The sequence below is a fragment of the Salvia splendens genome, chromosome 1 (assembly GCF_004379255.2).
Source record: "Salvia splendens isolate huo1 chromosome 1, SspV2, whole genome shotgun sequence".
NCBI classification, from domain to species: domain Eukaryota; kingdom Viridiplantae; phylum Streptophyta; class Magnoliopsida; order Lamiales; family Lamiaceae; genus Salvia; species Salvia splendens.
The window spans coordinates 9750664-9772657 of NC_056032.1; the positions used below are offsets into that span (position 1 = coordinate 9750664).

At 36.4% G+C, this 21994-nt stretch overlaps 4 protein-coding genes across 11 annotated transcripts; all 4 read right to left on the reverse strand.

The window, feature by feature from the left end:
- On the reverse strand, nt 1–849 carry LOC121741500 (glucomannan 4-beta-mannosyltransferase 2-like). Of its 2 annotated transcripts, XM_042134284.1 has the most exons (3): nt 308–849; nt 136–234; nt 50–72 (listed from the first exon to the last, which is right to left on the reverse strand). In XM_042134284.1, exons 1-3 carry the CDS (start codon nt 635–637, stop codon nt 67–69), a joined length of 435 nt encoding a protein of 144 aa, XP_041990218.1. In that variant the 5' UTR covers nt 638–849; the 3' UTR covers nt 50–66. The 2 variants fall into 2 exon arrangements, with proteins under 2 accessions (XP_041990209.1, XP_041990218.1); XM_042134275.1 differs by having other exon boundaries at nt 1–234.
- A 4577-nt stretch (nt 850–5426) lies between these two features.
- On the reverse strand, nt 5427–7297 carry LOC121798782 (B3 domain-containing protein REM20-like). Of its 4 annotated transcripts, none has more exons than XM_042197982.1 (5): nt 7129–7297; nt 6959–7034; nt 6619–6868; nt 6335–6528; nt 5427–5953 (listed from the first exon to the last, which is right to left on the reverse strand). In XM_042197982.1, exons 3-5 carry the CDS (start codon nt 6818–6820, stop codon nt 5705–5707), a joined length of 645 nt encoding a protein of 214 aa, XP_042053916.1. In that variant the 5' UTR covers nt 6821–6868; nt 6959–7034; nt 7129–7297; the 3' UTR covers nt 5427–5704. The 4 variants fall into 4 exon arrangements, with proteins under 4 accessions (XP_042053916.1, XP_042053908.1, XP_042053924.1 ...); XM_042197974.1 differs by having other exon boundaries at nt 6619–6873; XM_042197990.1 differs by having other exon boundaries at nt 6351–6528; nt 6619–7034.
- Nucleotides 7298–10143: 2846 nt separating this feature from the next.
- Nucleotides 10144–13614, reverse strand: LOC121741516. Of its 4 annotated transcripts, none has more exons than XR_006037892.1 (3): nt 13009–13614; nt 11771–12337; nt 10144–10740 (listed from the first exon to the last, which is right to left on the reverse strand). XR_006037892.1 is itself a non-coding variant. In XM_042134304.1 (2 exons), exons 1-2 carry the CDS (start codon nt 11387–11389, stop codon nt 10717–10719), a joined length of 534 nt encoding a protein of 177 aa, XP_041990238.1. In that variant the 5' UTR covers nt 11390–11763; the 3' UTR covers nt 10144–10716. The 4 variants fall into 4 exon arrangements, 1 of the variants encoding a protein (XP_041990238.1); XR_006037893.1 differs by lacking the exons at nt 11771–12337; nt 13009–13614 and adding exons at nt 10880–11325; nt 11432–11763; XR_006037891.1 differs by lacking the exon at nt 11771–12337.
- A 1001-nt stretch (nt 13615–14615) lies between these two features.
- On the reverse strand, nt 14616–16754 carry LOC121783899 (glucomannan 4-beta-mannosyltransferase 2-like). Its single transcript, XM_042182360.1, has 7 exons — nt 16458–16754; nt 16291–16389; nt 15865–16117; nt 15677–15787; nt 15477–15613; nt 15288–15401; nt 14616–15197 (listed from the first exon to the last, which is right to left on the reverse strand). Exons 1-7 carry the CDS (start codon nt 16752–16754, stop codon nt 14616–14618), a joined length of 1593 nt encoding a protein of 530 aa, XP_042038294.1.
- Between the last annotated feature and the right edge of the window lie 5240 nt (nt 16755–21994).

Consider the following 21994-nt stretch of genomic DNA (forward strand, 5'->3'; position numbering starts at 1 on the left):
CTGAACTCTGATACTCTTTAGTCATGCCGAACTGATACTCTTTCTTGGGCTTTAGGCTGATGGGCTTTACTGCTGTTGGGCTTGTTTAGTACGTACTCCATCAATTTACAATAACAAATACTGTAGTAATACTACCTTGATAAGAAAGTCGGTGGAGTCGTCGAGAACTTGAATGACGAGCCTATCAGCAGGCCACGATAAATTAGAGGCAGCACCAATCGAAATCTTGTAGACCTGCGATGGATTTCATTTCATCATTTACCGTGAAAAAGGAGCTTAATTACTGATGATGAGAAAAGGGAGATACCTCTTTTTCGTTGAACATGGGGATCTGAACGAGGACCAGAGGGAAAGCGGCACTCCCCTCTTCCAAGTCGTCTTTCATGGGCTCCCATTTGTATCTCTTTTCAGGCTTCTTCCAGAAGAGCTTCACCAAAACGATGACCACACCCATGTAAAGCCTCTCCATGAAAACCATGATGGACATCGCCAGACAAATGTACACACATATCGTCAGCAACGGCACTATCAATGGCGCCTTTATCAACTCCCACAGCATCCCAATTTGCCCTCCAATGTCCGAAGAGTACCCCGGCAATGATTCCGCTATGAAGCTCTTTCCAGATATTTCACCCATTTTTAAAGCTGTGTTGTGTTTCTCACAGATCTCCTCTGTTTTTCGAGATCTTTGAGAAGGGACTGTTACTTCTCTCTCTCTCTCTCTCTCTCTCTCGTTGCAGGATGAGGCCAGCTAGTTTGTTGTGTTGCCTGAAAATAGACGAGAGAGAAACAAGCATGGCGGCATTGCGGCACTGTAGAGAGAGAGGGGGCAGAGTTGAGAAGAGTGGAGCAAGTTATGAGAGTCGGTGCGACTGAAAAATGAAGATAATTTTATAAGTAGTCTATATTTGGACTATTAATGTTGCTAATAAATTTTGGCCTTTTTTTATTACTCCATTTCCCTTTATTATTAGTTAGTTGATTGTAAAATTTAATTTTCCAATGACTTTTCTTAATTCTTGTATAGTAGTAGTATATTCCAATCAATCTGTATTCTTGGTATAGACTGAATATTAATAATTAATGAAAGCCTACTAAATTACTAGCATGTAAGGCTTGGTGGCAAAATATTTTTTTTCCCATTTTTTAATAAAATTTCCAAACTCAAAATAATGTTGTATTGAATATGATATTACAAATGTATTTTTACAGATATATTTACATGCTAAATCACATCAAATTCACGCACAGTTTATAAATAGCACAAAATTTTATTGATATTGTTTCATGTATGTACATATTGTTTGATAAACTAGTGATAGTTCAGAGTAAATTTGAGTATTGAGTTTATTTTATAATGGCTCTCTAATAGTATTAAGTTATTAATCACCATCCTTGTTTGAAAATTACTAAATTAAAGGTGAAGATGTAGAGAAGATAGAATAAAAGTAGTAGATATAAACAGAAAGAAAATTATTTTTGACAGCATACTATCCACGATATCTCACATGAGCCTCCTGTGTCTGAAATGATATTGAATTCTTTCCTTTTTCTAGTACTCCTACTTTCTTATTTTAAATTTTGCCCTTGAATTCTAGAGGAATATTCAAGTACTATTAAACAGTAAACACCTCAATAAAAATAGTTGGGGTTGACCCACCAACCGGAAAAGAGAAATTAATAAAATTGTCCCCAATAATTTTTGTGATGATAGTAAGGACCCATTTAATTAAGAGACCAAACCGGAGTAAAACTTCCGGTGGTCGGATCAAGATTCCGACGTCGGAGTTCCCCTACTCAAATAATTAACTTGATGCCAAATATGGGGTGTTCCCATGACTGTAGATTAATGATTTTAATATCAATAATTACTTGAAGTTATAGACTTATAGTGCTTTTTAGGGTGTTCTGAGGATGTTTATTTGTATAGTATTGTATCTTTGATGAAAATTTGTCAAGTTATGATTTGAGAATGTAGATATTAATGGGCAAGTATGTGTGTTGAAAATTTTAAGGTAAATGTTTAAATACTCCCACTGTTCCTCGTAGTTGAGTCATTTTTCTATTTCGAGAATTACCTCATGATTGATTCATTTCCATATATAATAATTTTTTTCTCTTTCTTACTTTACTCTCTCTACTTTATTCACATTTTACTTTATTCTCTCTACTTTTTTCTCTTTCTTAGTACTTTTTTATCTATTTATTACACTCAATATTCCTTTCTTAAACTCCGTGTCAAAAAGTTTCGCCTCAACTATGAGGGAACGGAGGGAGTAGTATTAATGTTACTAATGCTTTAAATGATATTTCAATATAATAGAATCAGATCAGAATCAGTCCAATTAAGTATTTCCTCCATCCTGCTAATAGTAGTTCCATTTTTTTCATTTTGGTCCGTCTGCGAATAGGAGTCCCGGTTCAAAATTACTATAAATGGTAAAGATGCTCACATTTCACTAACTCATTTCACTAACATGTCATTTAATAATAATATATATAAGTGAAACTCATATTCCACTAACTTTCTTTCACCTACTTTTTTTTAACATTTCTTAAAATTCGTGCTAGAATGAAATGAGACTCTTATTCGCGGACGGAGGGAATACTGTGTATTTAATTCTGGCTAGTTATTAGTTGCCATCCATTTATAGAAAGTTTTTGGTAAACAAGAAATATTCCAAAAAGGACAACCATACATTTTGAATCAATTGAATAAGGAGTCGTTTGGTTACTTAGATGGTTTCAATCAGATTAAATAAATCATGTCATGGCAGATGGGTTTTGGGCCTAGATGGGTTATGAAACCCACCGTTTGGTTAATAGAAGTCAGTGTAGGAAAATAAACTCATGTGACGTTTGGTTGCCATTTTTTAATTGAGTTAAGCAGGCTAAATGACACGTATGCTCCTCACTTATTAGACCTAATCAAATATATTTCCAAATCGTAGTAGTTCCAAAATTTATCGCGGGAGAAGGCTCTCACTTTGGCGCCTTCAGGAGAAAGCTCAACTTCGTCATCGCACGGAGTTCACTTCTCATCGCAGGTAGCTACTATCTCACTTCATACAGAGAAGAGGTATGTGGAAATTTAGGGGTGAGCAAAAAAACCGGAAACCGAATATCCGAACCGAACCAAACCGAAATTTTGAAATTCGGTTCGGTTATTTCGGTTTTTCGGTTCGGTTCGGTTCGGTTTTGAAAATACAAAAATTTCGGTTTTTCGGTTCGGTTCGGGCGAAGAAAAAACCGAAAAACCGAATAACCGAATTATATATATATATATTCTATTAATTTAATATATTATATTATATATAATATATAGTATATTATTTTAATAAATTCTACTATATTATATATATTATATGTATTATTAATTTTATATTATATATAAATATTCTATTAGTATATATAAAATAAAATAAAATACACATATATATATTAATATTATATTTATTTTTTCAGGTTTTTCGGTTTTTTCGGTTTTGTTCGGGTTTTCGGTTTTTTAAGTTCGGTTTTCAGTTTTTCGGTTTCAGTTTTTCGGTTTTTCGGGTTCGGTTCGGTTTGGATTTTGAACTAAATTCGGTTTTTCGGTTTTGGTTCGGTTTTGACAAAAAACCGAACCGAAACCCGAATGCACACCCCTATGTGGAATATTTTCAAATTTACAATGGTGCAGAGATGGTGTATTTTTTTTTTGTGCCCTGATATTTTTGTGGCTTGGTAGGAAAGTTTTCATCGAGATATCCTTGTTATTGTCTGTTGGTGGCCTTCTGTTGTATATTAATTTCTTGTCACCCAATGTATAGAAACAATCTGTATTATGCACACAAGTTCATGTCCCAACTGGTGTTTCTTCTATGGAGTATTTTACTGATTCTATTTGATAAATTATTTGTCATTTAATTTTCCAGAAACTATGGCAGACTATCGACAATTTTCACCTTCAGTTCCTTCGGCTAATTTAAGCCAAGGCACTTAAGGTCAGTCTGTTGTCATCCATCCCCGCTCACCTCCACATTCCCCACTAATTTTTGTGACAGTCCGGTTAACAAATTTACTCGAACAAGTGTTATATATTTATTCTCCTATTATAGGAAGCAACCAATATCGAAGAACCAGCTACCGCAAGTGTAACAGAGCAAGGCGGAGTTGGTCAGACCGTGAAGATGTTGCTCTTATTGGTGCACTGAAGGAGTTGGTGGCTCAAAGATGGAAATCTGATAATGGATTCCGTTCAGGGTATCAGAAGAAGCTCGACCATTGGTTGAAGACGGACTTCCCCAACACTGATCTAAAGGTTAGCCCGGAAATCACTTCTAAGATATCGGCATGGAAGAAGAACTACTACTCATTTGCCCAGATCCTCGAGAGGAGCGGTGTTGGTTTTAACGAACATGGTGATTTCAAAATTCATTGTGATGACGACCAATGGGATCAGATCATTAGAGTAAGGACATCCTCTACCTATCTTTGTTAATCTAATTTTTCGATGCAATCCACTTATGGCTCTAATTATACCATATTGTACTAATACATGCTCACTGAAACTTTGATGTAGCAAGATAAGAATGCAAGGTGCATGCGATGGAAGTCTTGGCCATATTGGTATGATTGGAAATACATCTTTGTGAAGGACAGGGCTTCAGGTGGAGATTCTGAGGGTGTGTCTGAGGCCGACAAGAACTTTGTGCAAGAAGAACTCACTGGTAATGCAGAGGGGTACGGTGATTATCATGTGTTTTTGGATAAGATACTATCTGATGAACCATTACACCCGACAGTAGCAACTGAGCCTGGAGAAGGAAGTACTTCCCGAAGCCAAAAGGAAAATCCTCCACCAAAAAAATGCAGCCGTAAGCGCAAGGGAAGTGATGAGGGTGATGGCTTGCTAAAACTTCTAAGTAAGCTCCATGCCGAGACCAATTCTCAGGATACACTATCCTCACGCATTGGATATGACATGGACCTCGGCAAAGCAAAACAAGAGATCTTTCGTCACCTTGACAACATGCCGGAGCTATAAGATGCACAAAAATATGATGTATGTGACATCATCGGGAAGGAAAACTCACGCTTGGAGATCTTTATGGATTTGCCCGATGCCAAAAAACCAGGCTATGTGATACGAGTCATGGAGAACGAACACCTCATCTGATGTCTAGTCTGATCTTTTTTAGCGATGCATTGCGTTATTTGGATATCGTTTTGGCTTCATCTCGACAGTCATGGAGACATTTTGGCTATGACTTTTTTGACAGCATTGCTTCTATATATATGAACTTAAAACTCTATGTAGCTACAATATTTGATATGTTTATTAAGATGGTTGATGTCTGACTATGTGCTTATACATACGCACAACTATTATGTGATAAATGAATTGCTTGTTAATATAATAGATGTTGCATTTTGAATTGCTGGCAACAAAGATTTCTAATAGATATTAGTTCATTAGCTATTTTACATCACCTTACAAAATATAGTGATAATATTCACTTCATCACCAAACTTTGACATAATAGACACTACAACAGCGACAGAAATGATGCACCAATGCTCACACATTTGTGAAGGTTAAGCATACAATAACAGAGTCTTTCATGAAAGTCTTAAGAAAAATCCAAGTAAACCCCAAAACGTAATGGTTTCATGAAGCAACATCAGTCAAAAGAGGAACCAGGCATAACATTAGACCACCAAATCAAAGTTCAAAGGTAACATAGAATTGCACCTCATCAACGTCGATTAACTGAAAGGTGCAACGCATCCCTGCTCGAACACGGTTATTGGTCATGAATCGCTTCCACCCACGTTTAGTGCGAATCTTGCCATTCTTGTTGCGGAGCACCATCTGCCAAGTCTGATCCTCCACTGTAAAATATGCCCCAATGCATGCCGATGATATCATAGAAAGATGTTTCTTACAGAAACCCGATGGAAATTTCTGCAACTGAAAATATTATGGAATGACAATTTGAGGTTAGAAATCAGTGAATTGGGTTTCTAACGAATATATTGATCTTGCAAATGATAATAACAATTGATAGAATAAAACTAAAATGTATATTAACAGAGAACTGTGATAAAAATGAAGTAGTTGATTTGTATTATGACTTGAAAATGAAGAAATCAATTGATTTGATTTCTAAGAAGTAGTAAAGAATACTAATATCAGTACTGGGAGATTATTACATTATTAAGTGTAATTTTAGTCTATTTTGGAGTTAAATTTTTCCATTCTAATCAAGCTTTATAGTTAATAGTTGGCATTAGATGTAGATATTTGTTATATGATGTGATTGAGTATAAAAGGAAATATGAAGTCTCTTACTAATGAGTGCTCATACTTGGTCTTCTTGAGCATCACACTAAACTGTGGAATCACTCCCATCCCCAATACCTCATGCGTTGGGTTATGTACCGCTCCAGAGTCGTCCGACAACTCATCTTCGAAGGACTCGTAGTCGTCTGAGGTGTCCAAATCAGGCTCTACCTTGGCTGGTCCTTCCCATGAGGGATCCCACACTACATGGAGATTATAAGAAGATTTCGACATAACTTTATATAATTAATTACAAGAAATCTTCTAATGCGTAGTAAACGTTAGAAACCCACCATTACAATCGTCTCGGTGAGGGCAACCATTCTTAGAGTCGTAGCGCATCACGTGGAATTCTCCGGCTCCAATATGAGTAAACGTTAGGGCGTCCCCGTGTGATATATAATTATCTTTCACAAATTCCTCCCATCCAGACATGAAGTAACAACCATTGGCAAATTCTATCATCGTCACTACCCACCGTTTTCCATTTTCCATGGAGAGTGTGCAATGGAGTGGGAGGTCATTCCCATACTCTCTCACCCACTGTGCTGGAAGGCGATGCAGTTGCAAAAATGAAGTTTGATATTTGAGCATATATCTACACTTGCAGAGAAGAGAAAATTGCATTCTTACAATGCTTTCGCAGTTTCAAAATCTTGAGAACCGCTTCAAGAAACTGGGCAATCGACAGTAATCCGCACACCGAACACTATTCCCAAAAGTGCAACGTAAGGAAAATTTATACTATAAGCTTAGCCTAAGGAAACAAATCAACGTCGAATCATGAAGTGTTTGAAACTTACTTAGGAAGAGAAGTAGCGCTTGTTGTTGCCATCGTCAGAGTGCTCATTTGTCTCCCTGTTTGATATTTTGCAGTCCGCACGGAAATGGGAAAAACATATGTGACTGAGGGTATATTTTAGTATTTGTTAGATTATGAACCTACTCAATTTTGTTAGGTAGAGTGTGATAAATGCTCATAACATTACCATTTATGATCAATTCTGATAATCCACTTTCAAATAACACATCCATTTATGATAGACGTACAGAGTCTGATGCTTTTAATGGAGGTTGTGATGTGCGGTGCCGATCGGGTTAGCGGTAGGAAAAAGTCATTCACATATTAACTGCCTTTAATGAAGTTAAAAATAAATATGGTGGTTGTTCCACCCGCATCAACCAATTTAAGCTCTTTTAAAATACCCCTAAACCAACAACAATTGAAAATAACTTCGCTTCACTCTCTAAATTATCAGGTCCCTCTTCTTGTTTAAAAAAAACTTACGTTTCAAAAGATGGGTGTGTCAATCCCCCTCCAAGACAAGTTCTTTTTCAAGGGGTTATGGACCCCGAGTGTGGACGATGTTATCCTCTCAACTACCTGATGCACTATTTATTAGCACTAAAAATACCTACAAGCATACAGGGTAGATCTAGTATAGCTAAAGGTCAGTACCGGATATCGAACACAGGGAATAAGATTGCAACTGACTACCATATACTAAGCGTCATATACTATCCAGAGACACGTGATTTTTTGGTTGATTAATTAAACTAGATTGAAAGAAATAAATAAAAAAATGGAAAACATAAAAAGAAATAATACAAAGCAGGCTTAAGAATGTAGAATTTTAGGATCCAAAAACACAATCGACTTCCTTGAATTACGGTCTCCAGAGCTATTAAGTCGATCACAATTATAGATTAAACCCCCTCCCGAGGTGAGAAACCTGTAGATTAGGTGATAGGATTGAAGTCCCCTTCTAACCCTTAAACCCCTAACTCCTAAAAGCATATAAGATCAAAGACCTCACTCAAAACCTCAACTCTCCCGAGTTCTATTGAATTAAGGTGTGAATTATCCCTTTTTCCAAGTCAATTATTTTGTCTTCCGAGTACTCTAATCAACTCTAACATGTATTCAAGAGGTAGCTAATCAATTGAACATAGAAAGCACCAGATAAATCAAATAACTGCAAGAGCTTACAAGGAAAAACAATTGAATATCTTCACCAAAAATTCCACAATTAATGTTCTACTCATAGACAAGTAAAAACTACAATTAAAGAACGAGACATGAAAGAAATTGATAAAACCCAAGGTTGAATCTTCAATCTTCAGTCTTCTCTTGCCTGGATCTGCAGAGCTCCGCTCCAATGGAAGATGGATGAATATAAGGGTGGAATATGAAATGGAAGAAGTGTAGAGATGGAGAAGGATTGGAGGCTCTGAGATGAAGATTATGAATTAGGTTTAGAGGTATTTATAGGCTGGAAAAGGTTTATTTTTGATAATTTTCGTGCCCTACAAGAAATAGGAGAGATTTGGCTTCATAATATAATAATTTCTTTTATTCCGTAAATTTCCGCCTAATTTCCGCCAGATTTTGACTGCACTGCGCGATGTTTGTAAAATGACCATAACTTTCTCCACGGAACTCCGATTTAGATGTTTAAGGTATCCACGCGAAGGTCTTTCGAAGACGAAGAGACTGGTATCTAGTAGGCACTAATTGGACTTCAAAATCGCTTCCAGAATGGGCTCGAACAGAGGCTGCTGCACTTTGCCCTTTTTTTCACCTTTTTCTATCTTTTTCTATCATTTATCAACAAACACGTCAAAAATACCAAATGTATAACATATGCAATTTAATAACATAATTTTCATGATTGACATTTAAAACAAGTTAAATCTAGTCCTTAAAAACATGCAAAATATGTGTTTGTCACTACCGTCAGGATGAAATCTGTCCACGGATGGAATGGGAAGCAAGTACCGGCGGAGGTTTTCTTCGAAGCAAGCCACGCCGTTCAAACGAAATTGGGTTGTCAGCTCACTCCTGATGATATCAAAGAGCGAATGCAGTTCTTCGAGTTGCGATATCGCACATTCAAGGCTATGGTGGCGACTTACAGGGTAACATGGGAAGTGAAAGACCACTTCATTCAGGCTGATGAAGCTGTGTGGAAAAAAATCTTTAAGGTGAGTCCTACTTTGACTCTTTGCCATCCTTTTAGCAACATTTTGCATGCTTACATACTATATATTTACTTTTATAGCATCATCCGTTCGCCGCTGCTTACTTCCACTGTGACGAACTTGATTTCTCTCGTCTCGCTATTGTATTTGGCATGGAGGACGTCAAGGTTGAAGAAGTGACAAATGTGATCGTTATCTCTGACTCCACTGAAATTCTGCCTCTACTGTTTGTGCCTACCATCACCACGCCCACTGATCCTGACGAAGTGAACTCACCTCTTATCACTGTGATCGGTTCGGTGCGTCGCAAGCTATTCGACGAAGAAGGCGATTCTCGCGACCGTGAGTCCAACAATGGCCATCTCCCACCTTATTATTCTCACCCGACCAGTGTGAAACTTGATTCGAAGTTGGGAAACCCAAAGCTTGGTAACCTCGTCAAACAGCTAACTCCTCCAGCATGCTCGCCAAATGCGTACTCATCGGCTTCTTGGAGCCCATTTGGTGGGTATAGGAAGCACTGACTTGGAGCTATGCAGCCCATGCATAGCCCTCCTTTTGCACTTCTAGGTATATATTTCCCGAAATGTACGCCACCCTTTTTGTGTTACTATATCTACGAGGTTGGCAATGTAAGGAAGTTATGTTAATCTTAGGAATATATGGGAGATTATGAATTGTAATGTGCTATTATGCTTATGTTAATGTGAATTATTAAAAAATTCCATGGTGAAGCACTTAGTAATTAAATATTGCCCAACTGAACACCAACCCTTCAAAAACTAATGTTTCCTTGTTAGATTTTTATCTATTCATAATTTTTGTATCCTATTCACTTATCCACTGTACAAACATTACATGAAAATTTTCATGAAAAACATACAAATACAACCAACCAAAATGGGTCTATAACATCAAATCCTACACATAACTACAAAAGTGTTTACAAAAGAGACCTATTTGACAACAAATACATTGATAGATAGGTTTTTCGGTAATGCTCTAGCTGAGCCAACAACCTATCGAGACAATAACCTAAAGCAAGTTCCCAATAATAGAATAAACAACATTACTCCAAAGAAAGCTAAAATGATGTTCATCTTCGCCTCGGCCCGGCAACGACCGCATGATCTACAACCTACTTCACTTGGAGTCACACTTGTATTTTTGGATGTCATCATGTTGCTAACAGTTTTCTTTGGACGATATTCCTGATTCAAGACAAAATCTGGTATACGGCCCCCATCTTTTTGGCTATGGAAGTCATCACACCACAAAAAGGATCCAGAATGTTTCATGTCTGCCGGAGATTTGTAAAAAAATCAGCCACTGTGTTTTACCTTTTTCCCTGCACATAATAAGTCATTTTCCCACGCCCACAAGTGCATTCTGGTATTAGTTCACCATTTTCAGATGATGTCGACATTGCCTCGCTGCATAACAAAATCAAATGGTCAGAAACACGCACAATCAAATACCAAAAAACAGTACCAAGTGAAACAAGAAAAATATCACATGATTAATTATCTCTATGTAACTAGATTTATAACTATCTAATGTCAAAATGCACACATTCAACCACATGGACTGTGCCATGTCTTCCTGCATTTGAGTCCAATCAGTGATTGGTTCAACTTGTTCGACAAATTCCATGTGATCGTAGTCATTGTTATCTGCCTCCCCATTTGTCTCAATATCAAGTGCATCTTCAACTGGATCATGTGTCATTTCACCTCGTATAAAATTATGCAAGAGAAAACATGCCATGATCATCCTAATCTGAGTTTTTATCGGGTAAAAACTAGCACTCCGTAGCACACCCCATCGCATTTTGAGAACAACGAAAGCACGTTCGATAATGTTACGTGCTTTACTGTGCCTTAGGTTGAACAACTCGCGTGCGTTCTGTGGTTTTTGTGTGCCTTCTCCCCATTCGTTTAAATGGTAACGAATGCCTTTAAATGGAGTCAGAAAACCTTCCGCGTTTGCATATCCATTGTCATATAGAAAGTAATTTCCTAGATCAAGACGTACAACCGTATTCTCATTAGTGTACAACAACATAATATTATTAAAAGGCATAACCTATATACATAATTTCTAAGAATTTATATGTATAACAACCTTTTGGCACCTTTAAACCATCTTCCCTAGTCACTGCATCTCAAAGCACCCTAGCATCACCGGCTGAGCCCTCCCAACCAGGTAAAAAAAATACATAAACCTCATTTTGCGGTCATAAGCTGCAAGGGTATTAGTTGCGATTTGACCTTTTCTATTGCGATAACGTGGCTTATCAGGGTTACTGACAAGAATGTTGATATACGTTCCGTCTAAAGCTCCAATACATCCATATGAATCATTATAAGACAGGAAACCAAGGTTTTGGAATGAGAGAAATAATTAAGTCTAACCCGGAAGCAATCTGATATAAACAAAGTATTCTTAAAATGAACAAAGTACCTTAAAATGTTTCCACCTTGTGTCGCCATTGTCATCCGTGACAGGTTCCGGTTTAGGTAAGAGAATTTTGTGTAGCCTTATAACAACTCTTAAAACTATGTGCACATAGTGTGATATAGTTTCACCAGACCGCTTGAAGTTGAAACATATTATACGATTTTTTTTGTGATGTGCAAGTATCCCTAGGAATATGGCAACCTGCTCCTCCACATATACATATCTACCATTTCGCAACCCCCCAACTTCCTTTAGAAGAAGACACAATCTCCCGAAGATATTCCTATCCATTCGAAGGTTGACTAAGCAGTCAATGTCGCTAACAGATACAAGTCTATTCATATGCCGGACTTGTGGTGGAATCCGATCTATAAGAGAGTAATGCCTAATCAAGTGCCGCCTATGACGTCTACGCATACGTCTACCGTGCCTCAAACAAAAATACAAGATTATGGTAGTTTGCATATGGAAAAGATTCATTATGTCTTCTACCATAAGGTAAATGGCTATAGAGGTAGATAACGGAGGTGCCATGAATGATAAACATACACAATCGATGCGTGATATTTTCTGCACAGAAAAAATGAAATAAAATTCATTGTTCTAAACACATTTGAGCTGAATCTTAACATCACAATCAGAGAAGCATGTCTACCATATATCTGACTGAACGAATTTTCTACATTTATCTATTCAAAGACCAAAGACTCATATAGCAAGGCAAACTAATCAACTCGGAGGACTAAGTTTGAGTTCATTATCACCCCAACACCTCAATACTTCATTTGACTTGAGAATAATCAGACAATTCATCCAATAAAAGTATAGAAAAAGGGAAATGATACAGAAATCATAGCAATATTCAAACCTATGGTAAGTTATTTATTGTAGGTGTATTGGAATGAAACCCAATGAACCCAATCAGCCGTGAAAATATGTCTGAGTGAAAAAAAAAGAAATCTCAATCAACCACACAACTGTTGTTTTATGCTCTGTATCAAAAGAGTATTTTTAGTTTGTTATTACCCGTCCTAACTAATCCCCACATCATAAAAGCGAATTTGTTGGGGAAAACATTGAATTCCTTCTCATTTAACAATCTATCAATTGGTATAAGGTAAGCAGCATATTAAAATTGGGTACAAAATATTCAAATTTGAAATGTCGGAGAGCGGCACTCCAATCAACCGGCGACCGGTTGAAAAGTATAACAAATTACCCAATTGAAAAAAAAAGCTTACCGTCAATTATGCCCAGCAGAGTGAGCCACTGCTCGCGCCAATGCTGTAGCTTCGTCCTTGCACCGCTGAATTTTTAGGCCGTGAGTTCTAGATCTTTGAAAGCTATTGCACTATGGTTCCTGAGCTGAAATTTGGGAGAAAAGGCAGAAGAGATAAGATGTGCAAGAGGGAAAAGGAATTAATTGTATAAGCTGACACACAAATCGAGGCCATCTAACTCAATCTGAGGGTGTTGAGGTAGATTCGAAACTGGGTAAAATTTGATGAATAGTGCGGGCCTTAGTTCTGAAACACGGGCTTTACAAAGCTATAATTTGACAACCAAACACCTAGTTTCACTAAGGTACCAACCTTACCTTGATGAAACAAAGCAACCAAGATTCAAGATTCAAGATTCAAGATTCAAGATTCATATTTAAACAATTGTAAGATACTAAGATCCTTAACTAGAACATGCTATGAAATTCATACGGCAAATGGGTTTAAACTTTAATATGGCCAATTAATATTAATATATAAAATTCATATCATGCTATGGTAAATTCCCTCCACAAATATGTCATGCAAGAAATGAATTTTCATAGACGTTGAGCTCCTCATTTTTTTTTTCTCTTTCTTAGCTTAGATATTATCTGTACTTTCGTGTAAATATATTCCAAGTAAAATATGCAATATGCATCATAAAATGAATGATCACAATATTAGTATAATTCAATTTTATTTACTGTCAATAGGAAGGGTGACACTTTATTTTCTCTGGAAAAGTCCTTAATTTCTTTTTTCTTTGGTCAAAAGTAGTTGTGAAGGTAGTGCAGAAAAATGTGAAATTTGTTTTATTGATTCTATTTTGTCTTGTATTACTGAAATACTAGCATATGATTTAAAAAAATAATACTCCCCCCATCCGTTAATATTTGTCACTAATTTCCTTTTTAGTCCGTCCATTAATATTTGTCACGCTTATTTTTTACTATTTTTTATAATAAACCCCACATTCCATTAACTCGTTACACTCACATTTTGAAGACTTTCATGACAATTAGCACATATTAAAATTCTAATACACTTATATTATACTCCATCCATCTAAAAATAAGCAAATTTGAGTTCTTTAACAAAATAATTAATTAAACCCATTGATGGCATTATAATTACATGACATTAATTTGATGGAAATTACAGTTATAAGCCAAACGTCTTTATATTTACTCTTTAAATTAAAATTGAATTTAGAAAAACGTCTACCCAAACGTCACATATGAAGGTTAAAAATAACATTATTTAATTAGTGTAAGTGATTTTTGGTGAGAATACTTGAAAAATAATTACTATAGTTGCAGCACTTGCAGGCTCGGGCCAAGAGTTAGAAAGACCTCGGTCAATATACGATAATAGTAAAAACGAATTATGTTCTATTGATCATACATATGAAGGTTACAAATTTTATGTTTTCATACATAAATAATTTAAAAGGTGACAAATGACAATTGAGACAGATCAATAAAGGGCGGGTGTAGGTGATGTGTTGTATTGATCATACATAAGAGGTTTAAAACAAAATGAATCTGTTACTTTATTGATGAAAAGAAAGCAACGAATAGTAGTAATTAGCTAGGGAGTGGAGTGGGAAGGAAGGTGCCAATGTAGCCAAATCCGACGATTGTAAAAGTGATGACTTGAAGAAATAGGTAAACGAAATAGTTGTCTTTCCCATAGAGGAAATCGTAGCATCCACACACGAATAGAAACATGGCAATTCCAAGCTCCTGCATTTGTATTCTGTCTCCCACCACCAGCTTCCCCAGACTTAGAAGAGATCTCTTGCTCTGGCTCTTGCTCCCTTTGTTGTTCAGCTTATCGCCGAGCTTCTCCGTCACCACCCACTCGTTCGCTGTCTTCGCCTCCACCAGCCCGATCACCACCGCCTTGGTGCGGTGGAACGACATCACGTTCTCGAACAGCACCCAATAGAACAGGAGATGGAACGACCTCGGAGTTCCAACGGAGTGGAGAATGGTAATGATGGAAGGAAGGTAAATGGCTCCCCATTTGGGGACGTATACTTGAGGCACCAAAACAGAGAGAGGCAGAATCACACAGTAGAAGAAGAATGTGAAGAAGTGGACTATCACCTTTCGCACGAAGAAGAAGCTGTACATCACATGCAACTTCTTGTACAAGCTTATTTTCTGCCATCCAAATATATTTTTAGTATTCAGTTTTTTTAACATGGGGTATATTATAATCAACCACCATTAATAAATGAATAGCAAATCAACCTTGTTTGTTGCAATTCCCATAACCGTTTTCCTAAAGAGATTAGCCGGCCCACTCGACCACCGATGCTGCTGCAACCTGAAGGCTTTAAAAGTACTCGGAAGCTCGCTATATACCTACAACCACAACACACATCATTCATCACTCACTCTCCTCATTTAACTTAAGTTATTATTGAAAATTAATTACACCTGTAGATCACCAAGGTAGAGAAATTTCCAGCCTTTGAGACTCGCACGAACAGCATGATCCATGTCCTCCACCGTCGTTCTCTCGTTCCATCCTCCCGCGTCGTTGATTGCTGCAATCCTCCATATTCCACCGGTTCCTGTTTCATAACATAAGATTAATAAGTTAGATGAAACCACAATTAAAAGCTTGAATTTGTTACCGTTGAAGCCAAAAAATGCATGAGTAGCTGAGCCTGCTTCTTGCTCCACCACGAAATGATAATCAAATGACATTTCTTGCATTCTTGTCAGCAAGCACTCATCTGCATTAACTGCATGCATACCATGATACCACTAAAGTTCTGTTAATTAAGTGTTCATTAATAAGGAAAGAAGTAATAATATATACCGAATCTCCAACGGGCTTGTACAAGTGCAAGCTCGGGATTGTGAATCAGAAAAGGGACAGATCGTCGGAGAAAATCTGGCTCAGGTCGGAAATCAGAGTCGAAGATGGCCACGTATTCGCATTCCTTGACGTAGTCGTGTTCCAATCCTTGCTTTAGCAATCCAGCCTTGTACCCACCTTGCCTCTCTCTAATTTGGTATCTGATGTTAACCCCTTTGCTTCCCCACCGTAGACATTCCTTCTCAATCATGTCCTATCCGCCCATCAAAATGAATCATTTCTACACTAATATTTATGATTTACATCTTTGATCATCAAGTAATACCTAAAAGGCCATGAAAGCTTAAGTCCAAAAATTGTTCAATCCTTTTATTGTTAACATTAGTACTTATAACAGAATCGAAAAAGGCCATGAAAGATATATACCTTGATTACTAAATCAGTGGAGTCGTCGAGAACTTGAATGAGTAGCCTGTGAGAAGGCCATGAGAGATTAGACGCTGCACCAATTGAAATCTTGTAAACCTGTACATACCGTAAAACAAACTCGATTAAACATATTTCATCAGGTGTAGCATCTAACGAAAACGGACCTCTTTTTCATTGCACATGGGAATCTGAACAAGAACCATGGGGAAAGTGGCGTTGGTGTCTTCGGAATCATCTTTGATGGCCTCCCATTTGTATCTGTTTTGAGGCTTCATACCAAAAAGCTTGACCACAAGGATGACAGCGCCCATGTAAACCCGCTCGATGAAAACCATCGCAGACATGGACAAGCAAATGTATACACAGATTGTTAGCAGCGGCACTAGCATTAGCTCCCACATCACCCCTATGTCTGAAGAATAAGATTCTGGTAACAAAATCTTTCCATAAGTTTCACCCATTTTTTATACAGGGGAATGCTCTGTTTTCTGGTATCAAAACTTGTGGATGCTTTGTTGGTATGGTAAGCCCAGGGTGGAGAGATGGTGAGGAGAAATTGAGCACAGTGCTACTCACAAATGAAGTTTGTTTATATAGTCATACATAAAAGCATCCACAATAAGAATAGCCCAGCCATAGCCTAGCCACAAACTCCTCCTGTCACATCATTAGCACTAAAAATCCTCTTGTCACATCATCAAAACAAGCAAATAGCCCAGCAATAGCCTAGCCACATCACTCAAAATTATATAAAACAAATAATTAACAATCACACAAAATACGGAATTAAATTTACGACACAGATACAGGAAAATTCAATTATATTATTAAAATTAAAAAAGTACATTAATTAAAAAAATTACATTAATTTAAAAAAAAAGAAGGTACATTAAAAAAATTACAAAAAAAAGAAGGTACATTAAAAAAATTACATAATTAAAAAAAAAACTAACGTCGTGCAGTCCTCTGCGCCCACAACTCTTCAATTAAATCCTTTTGTAGTCGAATATGAGCATTCACTTGGCTCATGTCGGCATGTGCTTGGAGGCGGCCGGCTTCATCATGAGGTAACCCGCTTCGTACGTTGGGGGCGACCACGCCGTGGCTTGGACCTGCTTCACTATCGTCGTTCGCCCAACTAGTCAGTTGTACACCTTCATCTTCGACAATCATGTTGTGCATGATAATACAGGCGTACATTATATCGTCAATGCAGTCGACATGCCACAAACGCGTTGGACCCCTAATTGCCGCCCATCGAGACTGGAGCACACCAAATGCGCGTTCCGCAAAGTAGGCCTTCCTCTCATCGGATGCGCATCTGATCGTCTTCACAAAGACGGGCCACCTAGGGTATATCCCATCCGCCAAGTAGTAGCCCATATCATGCCGGTTGTCGTTAGCGACAAAACTAATGGTCGGACCGACGCCCTGGCACTGCTCGTTGAAAAGGGGCGACGAGTTGAGGACGTTGAGGTCGTTGTTCGACCCGGCTACCCCAAAATACGCATGCCAAATCCACAGCCGATAATCAGCTACGGCCTCGAGGATCATCGTGGGATTCTTTCCCTTGTAGCCGGTCGTGTAGAACCCTTTCCAGGCAGCAGGACAGTTCTTCCACTCCCAATGCATACAATCTATGCTGCCTAACATACCCGGGAACCCATGCTTCTCCCCGTGCATCTGCATCAACTCCTGGCAGTCTTCGGTGGTAGGGCTTCGAAGGTACTGATCACGAAATATTTCAATCACGCCTTGACAGAAATACTTCATACATTCAATGGCAGTCGTCTCACCGATGTGGAGGTACTCGTCCCACATGTCTGCCGCGCCTCTGTAGGCCAACTGCCTGATTGCCGCAGTGCACTTTTGAATAGGTGTGTGGCCGGGTCTGCCAGCCGCATCGTGCCTGAAGCGGAAATACAGATATCGACGCTCCAAAGCCTCAACAATACGCATAAACATGGCCCTGCTCATCCTAAAACGCCGCTTGAAAAGGTTGTCGTTAAACCGCGGCTCCGGTGCGAAGTAGTCTTCATATAGCCGATGATGTGCAGCTACGTGATCCCGCTCAATCACTGCTCGGCGGTGGACAACGGGTCGAGGTCGAGGTACCGCCGGCTGCAAGGCCCTCTGTAACAGTCGGTCTATCTCACGGGACGTATAGGCCTCCAACGCTTCGTTCATTCGCCGTTCGTACTCCTCAGCATCCCCACCACTACCACCCGCGCTACTCATTTCGCGTTGTTGCTCTTGTACAGAAACTAAGATAGAGAGAATACTCGTTAAAATAAGCGGTGCAAATGAAAATGACGTGCAAATCGAGTATATATAGTGTTTCGAAAATTAAATAAAAAAAACAATCCGCTCGCCGATCCGGAGCCTGCAATGGCGGCCAGCGGATCGGCGAGCACATCGGCCAGCGCTCGGAAATCGCCGTGCGCTCGCCGATTTTTTTGCCGAAATTCGGCTAGCCGGTTACAATGGTTCGGCGAGCGGACCGGCTAGCGCCGGTGATCTGCTAGCCGGTCCGCTCGCCGCCACTGTGGATGCTCTAATAAGGTATAGTAATTAATATCCCACCGACCCATAAAATTTGGCATATTTTGACTTAACAACAATTTTAAGAAATACTACTGCTATTATGGAAGATAGGATGAAAAAATTAGTGTAACGTGGATCTCCTACTTTATATAATATATGTAAGTAATAGTTTTATAACAATGCTTAGCTGGGTATTTAAAAACGTTGACCGTTAAAATTTGACAGATCTGTCAATTTTGTACTGATTGTAGTCCAAGTTGAAATGCTTGAGATGCAAAAATTCAAAACATAATGTCTGAGACTAGAATCGTAAAATAGTCATATGTTCAGGACCAATTTTGACATTTATGTAAGAAGTACATATTTTATACTCCTCCCTCCATTCCCGAATAAGAGACCATAATTGAGTGAGCATGGATTCTTAAAAATGTAAAGAAAAATGACAAAAAAAAGAGAAGTTAATTAATATAAGTCACAATTTTATAATAAAATGTGAATGTAATGAATTAATAAAATATAAAGCATTCTTTAGGATTTAGAGGGTAAAAAGAAAAGGATTTTTCTGATAGGACGATCCAAATAATAAAAAATAGATTCTTATTGAGTATCAAATTATTTTATTAAATATTAACAGTACAGTAAATATAATTGAATCAAAACACACAAAAGTTAATTCTATATAGTACATGATTGTTTTATAAACGATAGTAACCTCTTATAATTCATTTGGCATTAACAAATTCTAAGGACATGTTTGGTTGTTAGGATTCTGTCTGGGAAAGTAATCTGATTCCCTAAATTTTAAATTCATGTGTTTGTTTCGATTTTTAATTAAACTGTGAAAGTAATCAGAATCCCAAGAACAAGGAAAGTTAGTACAACTTTCTAAGATTCTGAATCCTAACTTTTTTTAGGTATTCTTTTTCCAGTTGTAGGATTCTTACATATTTAATTATTATTATTATTATTATTATTATTATTATTATTATTATTATTATTATTATTATTATTATTACAATGTTTTAAAAGTAATTTTAAATTACAAATCATACTTCATTTCAGAATAATAAATAACTATAATTAAAATGATCATAATTATAACTTTGTATTATAATATTTATATATAATTTTTAATATCATAATAATAATTAATAAATTATTAAATAATTAAAATATAATTATATAATATAAATTATATTGTAATAAATACTAATTATTAATTTATAAATTAATAATTAATAAAATCGTAGTGAAATTCTAAATTATAAAATTTATTTAAATTATAATATCCTTAAATATTATAATAGTAATAATTATTATTATTATTATTATTATTATTATTATTATAATCATTTATGATTATAATACTCCATGTAACTATAATTATACTTGTATTATTATATATTGTGATGGATGATTCATATTTAAACTATCCATCATAATAATAAATATATAATAATATAATTGTCATCATTTGTAATTAATAATTTATTAAAAAAATTTATTATTCTTTTTATAAATAAAATAATAATAAGTCTATCTTTAGTTTGGTGTTTAAATGAAATATAAAATTTAAAATCTTTGTATTCTCCAAACATAGGAAAGTAAAGTTATTATGAATCATATTCTAGAGATTCATTTTCCTAAGAATCATATTCCTTGCCAACTTTACTTTCCTGCCAACCAAACATGACCTAAATGATATCAACAATTCTAGCTTATAATTCTGTTTAACTAGTACTAGTATTTAATTAATGATTAATCAGTGTGTGACGGCCTCGCCAAAGTTTTTATGAATTTATCAAATGCCAAATTAAAAGGCTTTCACCGTATCAATAAATGATAGCACATTAATTCATAGGTGAGAAATTTTTGTTAGTGTACATTATCAAAATAAAGAATACAGTTAGTCGTAATTAATTAAGAATTGATCTCAAGTTATGAGGACTCAGTTTTCTGCACGTTTTGTTATTTTGAGAAACAGTCCTAATTAGAATTAGCTAAAAGGATCAAATCAAGGGTTAGTAATTGTAGCCTGGTTTAATTTCCTACATTACTTCGGAAAGGTACATGCTGCAGTTTTATACGGAATTGATAATTTTAGAGGTAAAAATGCCACTAGGTTCGAATTTTGCAGATAAGTATTTTATTGATTCGAGCATGTCATATTTAATTTTGCAAATGTATGCTCCAACTCTATGTCTACGAAGAGATCTTCAACTATTTAGGGGTGATAAATTGAGGGTTTAATTGTTATCCGGACAAACTGACTGATGGAAAAGATGGTGCCGACGCAGGACGAGGAAAGTGCAAGAGACGATGACTGGAGAAGATGAAGGATGCCGAAGATAGATGGAGGCAGACAGAAGAGGTTGAGGGAAAGGATAAGATGGTGTCGTATTGGAGGAGAAGAGAAGAGGAAGCAGACGTTTTAACCTAAATGATTCTAAATTATACCTAATGAATTTTTATTAGTAATGGACTTTTTAATTAGTTTGTCCAATTAATTAATTTAAACGAGTATTCGCTAATGAGAATATAACAAACATTTATCGATTTATATGATGGATTGGATTAATGTGATGAATTTACTTATTTAATAAATTAGATTTTTGATTAATCAAAAGTGTGTTATTCTGATTGTGCATTGTATGTGTGTGGCGACTACAAAGAGAGCAGAGAATAAGATAAGGAGGAGATTGGTGACGACGAACAGAGACTTTTTTTCCGATGAATAAGAAAAGGCGTGAGAAGTGATTTGTTCGATTATTGTAATATCGATATATCTTTTTTATTTAATTAAATTATTATTAATACCAAATATACAAACTGCAACTTGCAGAAATATATACAAATTACATTCGTTAAGTAATACTTCATTCATCTTTTAAAAATAGCAACTATTTTCATTTTTATCTTCCCTTCAAATTATGCACTTTATATTCTAGTAATTTTTTTCTCTATAATAAGTTATACATATTCTCTACTAATAATACTTTAATTACTTTTTTTATTTCTCTCTTATTTTAGTAATTATACTTTAAAACCATTTTCGTGTCAAAAATTATTATTTCAAAGGAAAAATGAGTGAAAGGGATCGGAAGTCCAATAATTAATTTAATTCAAGCTAAATACTTAATTAATCTCAGCATAAGAT

Coding starts and splice junctions, on each gene's coding strand:
- LOC121741516 (XM_042134304.1), bottom strand. CDS start 11,389: ATGCCTTTTAATAATATTATGTTGTTGTACACTAATGAGAATACGGTT. Junction 10,741..10,879: donor CACAGTCCATGTGGTTGAAT/GTGTGCATTTTG, acceptor TTTGTTATGCAG/CGAGGCAATGTCGACATCAT.
- LOC121798782 (XM_042197964.1), bottom strand. CDS start 6,952: ATGCAATTTTCTCTTCTCTGCAAGTGTAGATATATGCTCAAATATCAA. Junction 6,529..6,618: donor TCACCGAGACGATTGTAATG/GTGGGTTTCTAA, acceptor ATCTCCATGTAG/TGTGGGATCCCTCATGGGAA. Junction 5,954..6,334: donor CCAAGTATGAGCACTCATTA/GTAAGAGACTTC, acceptor TAATATTTTCAG/TTGCAGAAATTTCCATCGGG.
- LOC121741500 (XM_042134275.1), bottom strand. CDS start 637: ATGGGTGAAATATCTGGAAAGAGCTTCATAGCGGAATCATTGCCGGGG. Junction 235..307: donor CCATGTTCAACGAAAAAGAG/GTATCTCCCTTT, acceptor AATCCATCGCAG/GTCTACAAGATTTCGATTGG.
- LOC121783899 (XM_042182360.1), bottom strand. CDS start 16,754: ATGGGTGAAACTTATGGAAAGATTTTGTTACCAGAATCTTATTCTTCA. Junction 16,390..16,457: donor CCATGTGCAATGAAAAAGAG/GTCCGTTTTCGT, acceptor CGGTATGTACAG/GTTTACAAGATTTCAATTGG. Junction 15,402..15,476: donor TCTACCTTGGTGATCTACAG/GTGTAATTAATT, acceptor TTGTGGTTGTAG/GTATATAGCGAGCTTCCGAG.